The sequence below is a fragment of the Ruditapes philippinarum genome, unplaced genomic scaffold (assembly GCF_026571515.1).
Source record: "Ruditapes philippinarum isolate M1 unplaced genomic scaffold, ASM2657151v2 ctg18194_1_1_1_1, whole genome shotgun sequence".
Lineage (NCBI taxonomy): Eukaryota > Metazoa > Mollusca > Bivalvia > Venerida > Veneridae > Ruditapes > Ruditapes philippinarum.
In genome coordinates, this window is record NW_026864015.1 from 3,103 (window position 1) to 12,636 (window position 9,534).

Sequence of the window (9,534 nt, forward strand, 5' to 3'; positions counted from 1 at the left end):
CTTAATAAAATTGGCATTAAATTTATGCACGTACTTTGGCTCTCATGCATCTGGAACCAGAAGGTAGAAAAATAAACTGGTTCTCTTTAAATTTTTATCGACAGCTGGCGAAGTAATATTTTAATCGCGTAAAGCAATGATATATGTAAATCTGTGATAAAAGGATTTAAAATTTAGTGATAAAATGACCAGCCAATTTTAAAATAGATAAGGTATTGTGATCAAATGCTTTGTAATTAATCACTCAGGCCTATCGGCCTTCGTGATTATATTACTACGCATTTGAACTCAAACCGTGCATTATTCTACAACAATGCACTCAGAATGGATATCTTTTTCCTTACTATTGGACGTTACCAACAGTATACACTACAGAAAAAACTACAGACTCGGTATAACTTTTGCTTGGTTAATTTCATATTGTATACACTTCAATATATATCAGAATTACTTAGATTTGAATATAAGCATTGACAGCACATAAAAAATATGAGCAAAAAGTTCTCGGCCCGATACACTTCTAGCCACTACACTGAAATTTACACACGGTACGTCGATACTGATATCTGATTGAAGATTACTGACCGAGTTACACGCTTTTACACAGATCAAGTAACATAAAACACATTTTGATCAGTAGAGGGGTGTGCCATTTAGACTAAATGGAGAAAATTGAAATCAGAGCCACCATTAAGTACCTATGTAAGAAAGGGATGTTTCTCAAGGAAATCCATGAAGACTTCATGGATACACTTTGGAAGGAGCCCTCTTCCTATAGCAGTGTGAATAAATGGCTGCTGAATTTAAGTGGGCAGTGAGAGCATTGGAGATGATGAGTGGTCTTGGCGGCCAAAAGAGGCCGCCAACAATGAAATGCCGAAGCCGTGCACGATCTAGTCATGTGCGACAAAAGGCGAGACCTGTGAAGCATTACTTTGGAAGTGGGTATAAGCTTTTGTTCAGTTCAGGCAGTTCTGACTGATGTCTTTGGCATGTCAAAATTTCCGCTAGATGGGTCCTCAGACAGTTGACTGACGACCAGAAACGGACAGGCTTGACATTTTAAGATATCTTTTTCTCGTTACAAGGATTAACCTGATTTTATCTACCGGATCGTAACTCAGGATGATACATGGATCCATCACTTCGATCCAGAATCCAAGAAACAGAGCATGCAATGGAAACACCCTAACTCACCCCCTGCGGAGAAATTCAAGAGCGTGCCATCAGCAGGAAAGATGATGGCTTCAATTTTTTGGGATAGTCAGGGGATAATCATGATTGACTATCTTGAGGAAGGTCGTACCATAAACAGATGAAACTGACTCAAGGCATTCTTCTCCTGCACGACAATTCGCCTGCTCACACATCCAAAGTTGCGATTGCTGCTGCTACTAACTGCGACATTGAAATTCTGCCATATCCTCCATATTCTCTGGACTTGGCCCCTTCTGACTTCTACCTGTTTCCGAAAATAAAAACCAAGCTTCGTGGTAGACGTTTTGGAAGCAATGAAGATGTCATGCAGGCGGTCAATGAGTTCTTTGACGACCAAAATAAGGAAATCTATTCGGAAGGGTTAAACAAGTTGGACCACAGGTGGGCAAAAAGGATTGATGTAGAGGGTAATTAAATTGAAAAGTAAGTTAGTTGGGTTCTCTGACTACCAGAAGCACATCGGGCCAAGAACTTTTTTATCACTCCTCTCACACGTTTAATTAGGAAAATCACATAATTTACATACAATATATTAAAAATGTATTATAACATCATATGGAAATCAATACAAATCAAAGTTTCGGTATCGTTCAACTGAATGGACATTTTATATATTGCTTGCAAAAAAATGTACAATTTGACAAAGTATGATGTTCAAATTTTCCATTTATCCTAATGTTAAGTACGTACAAGTATATTTGATCTCAAATGTTTGTTTTGCTTTACAGGACTTGATAACATATCAGCTTTTAAAGAACGTTCTTTTTAAATATTTGATTGTGGTGAATCGTCGTGATAAATTTACGTTTAACTACATTTTTGTACAACTTATATAAATATAATACTTTTACACTGTTGTATGCATATAGGTTGTAAAATTTGTTTTAAATAAATTGATGATTAAAAAAATATATTCCATTGTGTTGTATTGTACTTTGTATTGATTTGCATTGAATCAGTTTTGTATTGTATATTTGATAATATATAATATTTTGTTTTGTACTGAATTGCATTAACATGAACATGAGCCAATATATGCTCTATTTTTACACAACTACAAGTTCTAATCACATTCCTAAGTTGATTAACACCAGTCAACCGAAAACACCTTTATCCGATATTTTGGTCTAGTAGACAAAGGTGTCATCTTTTCATGATAGGACACATACAGCTTTCTAGTCTTCCTACAGTACGCCACTGCCTTTGGGTACCAATTGCCAAGTTTCTCATTTATCGTTATTTTACACGGCTTACAGTTGTCTGATACTCTCCGCAAATTGTCGCCACTATCTTGATTCATACACACAAGAAATGTGCCATCATCTAATTCACAAATATCTCTAATATTTTCTCCGTCCTGTGTTGGTTGATAGGTATTCGTATCGTTCCCCTGCCAATCAAATTGTTTAACAGCCATCACAGGATTACCACGGTCACTCACATATATAGACGTCCCAGCAGAATTAACAACGATATAATAAGGTAAGCTAAACAGACTATTATCTCCACTTAGACTTTGCAATATTTTACCATGCAGATCAAGAACTAAAACTTTTCCTGGAACTGCAATACATGAAACAACAATTTTATCTCTGCTGCAAGCAATGCCATGACACCTCTCATTGATATTTACCTGGAGATCAGATGTTATCTGTCTATTTGTTAACGACATGAAATGAATACTTCTTTCATCAGGTACAGTGACGACGAATTTGTCATTGGTAATAGCTGCCAAATCAAACGGTGATTTACTTAGCTGTATCTCTGAGATAATTCTCTTTTGTACTGTATCAAAGCATTTTACTTTCCTTTTTGAAAACTCACAGACAACCATTTTATCTGACTGCAGAACGTCCATCCCAGTTATGTCACTTATCTTTTCACCAAGTGAGGAACTATTAATATCTTCAACAACTTCAAGTTTTAGCGTCTTATCCGTATATTGTGTAACCATGGATGTATTCATTGCTATAAGTTCTCCAAGCTTCTGGTGCCTATCTATCACATCGACAATGTACATGTTTTTGACAAATGATACAGTTTGAAAATCATCTGTTAGACTATGTTGTTTTTGCCTCACCCTCATTTCTTCGAGTCGTTTCTTTGCGTCTATCATTTCAACAAACAATTTATCACGGCGATGTTTTTGTATCAATTTATGTAGTCGTACTTGTTTCTCAACCAGTTCGTTTGTGATTGTTTGTACCTCCTTTGATAAATCATTCAGATTCGTTTGTTGTTTAAGAAGTATGTGGTCTGCTTCTTTGACAACACGTTTTTCCATTTTGTCTAGACGTGTATTTATTTCTTTTCTGAATTGACGAATCGCCTTTATTACGTCATCGTGGTTTTGAGAAATAGCTTTTATCTCGTCATTTACTCTCTTTATCTGTGATTTATAATTATTCTCCAGTGCTTTCATTTCTGTCATTGTTTCATTAAGTTCTTCACTGTCTATAATATATTTAGAGAGTTTTGGAATGTATTCCACATTGCAGGTCCTATGATCTAAGGTTGTACAAACACTGCAAACAACGGTGTCGTGATCCCTGCAGAAAAATTTCAGTTTTTCGTCTTCATGATCATCACAACTATCAAATTCGTCTTTTACGATTGGAACGCTTGATGTAGTTGGCATAGAATCTTGATCTAGTAGAATATGATGACGTGATGGAGTTTGTTTCTTGTGGTGCTTGTAACAAGTGTCACAAAGATGTTCTTTGCAGGTTGAACAATAACCTTTTGCTGGTACCCGGGCACCATCTCTATCACACGGGATACAGAACAATAAAAAGTCCTCAGCTGAACCTCGTGAAAGAGAAAGAGTCTTTTTTGGTTTTCGTTTACCAGAAACTTCCATAACTTGTTCTGAAATTCATGAATTAATGACAGATTAAAATGATTTTTACTAATGTACCATTTTTTTTTAACAAAATTTAATATAATAGATGATCTCTTTATACAAAACTAGATGAAAACGTTCTACACCTATATGGTTTCAATGATCACAAGAAAATCACCGTTGCAGATTCGAATCCCGCAAGGGACTTTGAATTATTCCGTGGGAGGAAGCTATCCAGCTATTTTTCCGGAACGTCGGTTGTTCTAAATAGGTGCCCGTTTGTGTCTGAAAACATGTCGTCTTCATTTACCAGTACAGCTGGAAAGACGCAATATTACCTCTGCTGTGTTGGTGCGACGTAAAACGCAATCAAAATATGTATTCAGACAGCTTCGAATAAGGCCGTCTAGTAACAAATTTTAACTAAAAGATCCAGTTTTTTGTAATTAAGTATGTAATGTGTGTGTGTGCGTGTGTGTGCGTGCGCACGCTGTGTGTGTGCGTGCGTGTTGCCAATATGGGCAAGCCTTCCAGAAGAGTATTAGTCATTTTATGTTTTTGGAGGATAGTGCAAGATACAGAAAAATGCCCAAATTCCAGAAGCTTTTCTTGGTTCTTTAACGTGCCAAGTGTTTAAGCACTTATACACGGGACCTCGATTTAATGTCTCATCCGAAAGACTGATCAGTAATTTTAGTTTGCCAGCCGGGAATCGAACCCATAATGTTGAGATTACAAGTCTCGCGCTCTAACCGATTGAGCTATGCGGGCTGGATGTCACATACAGTAGTGAAGTTTTATATATGTATATAATTATTAATTATTCTACTAAAAACCAAACATACGAGAATGTATTATTGTCCAACAATATTGACCTGGCACTTCATAAACTTGTAATTATGCTTTAGCTCACACACGCTTTAAGGTGACAACGGAGTCAATTATCACTGAAAAAACCTAAAATGAGATTTTTTGCTTAGTAGATTTATCAACCATTTCTGAACACATTCGTGATTTAATTTTGGAAGCAGTTAGTCCAAAAAATGTGTTTTTAAACGTTTTTAAACGGTACCTGTACGATTTTCATCTGCTATTCGCGTAACCTGTCAATTATCGATAACGCTCCGCCCCCTGTTGAGGCATCAATGAGGGAAATCGGTAGTTCCATATATCCGTGAATTACCGGTCCATACTGGTCTATACCACTCGTAATTCATGTATCGTACAAATACCGTACATTTTTTATGAATATCGTCTACCTTTTATTTAGCATTTTTTTATTAAATAAGAAATTGTCGGCCAATGTACGTAACATAATGTATAAACCATAAACAATTAAGCATAGCGGCAAATCGCACGACCACGGGGTTGTTTAAAAATATGGTTGCTAAAATATCAATAATGTGTGAAAATAATTTGTCTGTCCCGTTAATCTGATATATATTACATTGAGTTTATGGACTTTTGAACGGATTCAATGGCTTGCTTTACATTCAACCTCGTTTTCTAACAATGTCAAGTAAAACAACAACAAAAACAGACAACTTTTTTATGTGAACGCCTATATGACTTGCGGTACGGTGTCCCTGACAAATTTCTAAACCATTTTAGATTGTTTAAGGATGATTATTTCTCTATGAATCAATAAAAAAAATTAATATATATTATCAGTGTATGCTTTAAATATATTGTTCGCCAGTAAATCGAACACAGTACTAATAAACCTGGGACAAAGTATGGAATTATTGTATACCCCAGTAGAAACTGGATCTCTATGCCGTGCGTAAATGATTTTCATGATAATAGATGTCAAGAAGGTCAGATCATAATTATCGAGTGATACCTTTTATTTCTATTAAAATATGTCAAGCATTTATATCAATTTGGAGGAAAAAATATATAATATCCCGTTCTAATTTGTACATCTACCATGGACTTTAAAAGACCGTCAGAAGCTAAGTTTTTTGTTATTTTAATTTATATTTTAACGGAAATTCATACACGAATACACAGACAGAGTGACACTGGTATAATATAATAATAATGCTGATGATAATAATAATAATAATAATCTTCAAACGTGAAACACTGGTATAATATAATAATAATGCTGATGATAATAATAATAATAATAATCTTCAAACGTGAAACGATTAAATACCCCGCTAACGGTGCGCAAATACGTTCCATTCCCCCCCCCCCCCCACCGAGTGCCTCAAATTTTACCGAAAGTCACGTGACATGTGAGACCGATACCAGACGAAAAGTAAATCACGTTAAGATTTGAAGAAATTTCTGTTATAAACTGATATTAATCAGCAAATTTTTAATTGGTCAGATGACACTGGGTCATAAAATGTTGTTAGAGTATGTTACCGCAACTTGTGACCCTCTCTGTTGCGATATTTGTGTATTATGCAATTATTTAGCGTGAAACGTAGGGGTCCGAGAGAGAACAGCCGATTTATGACACTTCGTTTGATGCGGGTCGGACTAACTTTGAATCGGCATAACTTTTTTAATAATCAAGCAATTAACATGCGGTTTAAAGCACATGAAAGGGAATTTATTTACGGAGGGAACAGTGTCAGGGATTTTTGTTTGCTCAATCAGAGACTTAATTATCTTTAATTACGTAATATGTATGGTGAAAAAAGTCGTATAAAATGTTTGACGTTACGTAATATTTTTTTGAGAAAAAGATAGAAAAAATTTGAGACACGGTTCCCCAGATATTATAAGTATGTTTATTTTCCAAAAGTTTGATGACAAAAAAATAAAAAATGACTTTGATATGACGATTTAAAATTTTAGGATTTTTATTAAAAATCAATCATTTACAAAGGCATTTTTTTCAAATATGTTATTTTTTATGATGATCAACGACATTTAATGCACAAAGATTAAATAAATAATAATTATTACTAAAATAAGTTGGTTTAAATGACATTTATGTGAGTACCACGGAAAGTGTCTGTTGTCACCTTAAGGGCAGTTACATGTATAAAAAATACTACAGAACAAAACGGTTTGCAAGAGTATCTAGAGAATGACAATTTAAAAATTAAAATTAAAAAGAAATCGCTGAAATAGGATTCGAACCTACATTATTCTTCTAGTCAACTGCGCTAAGAATGACCTTCAATTTTCACCATTGTAACAATTGGATATTTACATTCATATCGTCGTAATGTTACGGAATATACCGACTACAGGGTAAAATGCAAGAGTGCTAGGTCAATGTTGTTGGACGACAAATATGTACATCAAATGTTTATTTACATTTTAATTAAAAGTTGAAATTTATGCATTTATTTTTATTGAAAAAAAATTGGCTTAGACTTTATCGACAATTAATCTCTTATGACCTCCCTTCATTTACATGAAATATTAAAATCGGTGATATATTTTACAAATAATGGTTTTTGGACTAACAATATTGTTCCTTTAAGATATTAAACCATACAAAATTTGTATTACAGATTGTGTTACCTCACACTTATTTTCGGAATTCAGACATTATTACGCCTGTTTGTATAAATTTAAATTAAATACAATGGTATTAAATAGATAGATTAAACTTTCTCACATACTTAAAGTTCATTCAATCACAGTCACTTGATTAACTAACAATGTTTCACTCATTGTTGGTGACATTAGTAAAAGACTGATAATTACACTTCTTTCCACATGCAAAACTGCCCTTGAACATTATTTGTGCATAATAACCTACGAGGAATATTTGTAATGCATTGTGTAAAGCCATTGATAGTCATCAGTCTGAAAGATAAATTGTTAACCCAGGGCAAGTTAGAATGGAAAGACTATTTCTTTTTACTTTTAGTGAAGTTATATAGAATTTATCGATCGAATACTTTCAAATAACATGATACGCGATTTACCATGATTTAATGAGTTGTATGTTAGATATAAAATAAGCATTGTCTTTAATTAAAGGGATAAAATATGTTATAATTTTCCCGAACAAGCTTGGCTACATGTGCAGTTTTTACATTGTCAAATTTATTTGCAATAGATTTGCATTTAATTTGGGCTATTCAAATTTTACTGAAATGTATAAGAAGTCGATCCCTTACTGTTATCAATGTTCTTGTTTTTTTTGTTTTTTTTTCATGAAGCAACATGTTTACGCAGCGATCTAGAAATTGCGTGAATATATTTCATTTTTAAAAATGATAAACTGTACATAATACCATAAAGATATCATGTCATTGTTAAAAATCAGTTTATCATAAGCTATTTTAAAATTGCAAATAGATAAATACCTTAGTCTATTAACGTACGTTTCCTTTATTTCATTAAAAACACCTATCTCCCATTAAACAAATGCCTTTCGCCGCCATTTTGTCCTTTGTGCTATCGGGTTTGACAATGTTTAAACCCGTATAGATCTAATGTAGTCAAGTGCAATTAGACTTGGATAAAATTTCAAATGTATATTTGGGAATATAAATTACAAATCTTATGTGTGTGTGTGTGTGTGTGCGTGTGTGCGCGCGCGCGCGCGTGTGTGTTTTTGTATGTTTGTTTTTGCTATCATTAAAAAAAGTGAAATATTTATGTAGATGTGCCAACCTAGCACGATATTTAAACCTCTGAAATAGTGAAAAGACGGAGCAGTGAAAATGCATTCAGGCAGCGATGACTTTTCAAAGGCTTTTGAGAGCTTACTACATTCTTGGAAAGGGTGTTCTACAGGTAGACTGTACAAAGGATCAACAGCTGTTGGTAGGGGCGTTTTGCTCGACTATTCTCTCTACATATGAATTGACACGTGAACATGTTGGCCACTGACCTTTATTAACGCAAGAGCCTGTCTTGTTAATTAAACAATTTTCAAGTTCAAAAAGTTCCAGAACTCTTGACAAAATCCATTACACGCCCGGCAAACTGTCGCTCCACTTCAAAATTGTGGTGTACGGTAAAACGAGCGAAAGGCATTTCCGAGATAGAGCGGAAGGCCGATTTAAACGCCTAATTGTAAGTATTGTTTATGTTTTTGTCTTGTTATTCATTTAGTTTTATTTTTTCGAAAAACGGAAAATGTAGTTCCGTGTAGGATTGATTTAGGTTTCCAATGATCTAAGCTGTTACAAAAACAAAATTTTATTAAGCCCAGGAGAACTTTTCTCCCTGACGAAGCGAACAATGATTTGTAGAATATTGAACTTCCCTGCCATAAAATTGCCATACCCTTCAGATTTCTTGAAAAAGTTTATTAGTAAATTATCAACCCATAATAAGAACTTGTCCTTCGTGCAAAACAAATTACTCCTGAAGGATTTCTTAAATTTTTAAATCGATATTTTTCGAAAGTAGTAGAGCGAAAGGGCAAGATATGGAGCAAAAGGTTCGATGTTGAGCGCAAGGCAATATTAATTTGACGTATTAGGAGGAGCGTAGTCTATGATTTTTTATATATAAAAGCTATAGAAATTAAAATAGACATGATA

At 34.3% G+C, this 9,534-nt stretch overlaps 1 protein-coding gene across 1 annotated transcript; it reads right to left on the minus strand.

The window, feature by feature from the left end:
• Positions 1-395: 395 nt before the first annotated feature.
• LOC132724104 (uncharacterized) lies at positions 396-8,511 on the minus strand. The gene is made up of 2 exons (XM_060708917.1): positions 8,347-8,511; positions 396-4,086 (listed from the first exon to the last, which is right to left on the minus strand). The coding sequence occupies exon 2, from the start codon at positions 4,076-4,078 to the stop codon at positions 2,303-2,305; it is 1,776 nt and encodes a 591-aa protein (XP_060564900.1). The 5' UTR covers positions 4,079-4,086; positions 8,347-8,511; the 3' UTR covers positions 396-2,302.
• Between the last annotated feature and the right edge of the window lie 1,023 nt (positions 8,512-9,534).

Coding starts and splice junctions, on each gene's coding strand:
- LOC132724104 (XM_060708917.1), bottom strand. CDS start 4,078: ATGGAAGTTTCTGGTAAACGAAAACCAAAAAAGACTCTTTCTCTTTCA.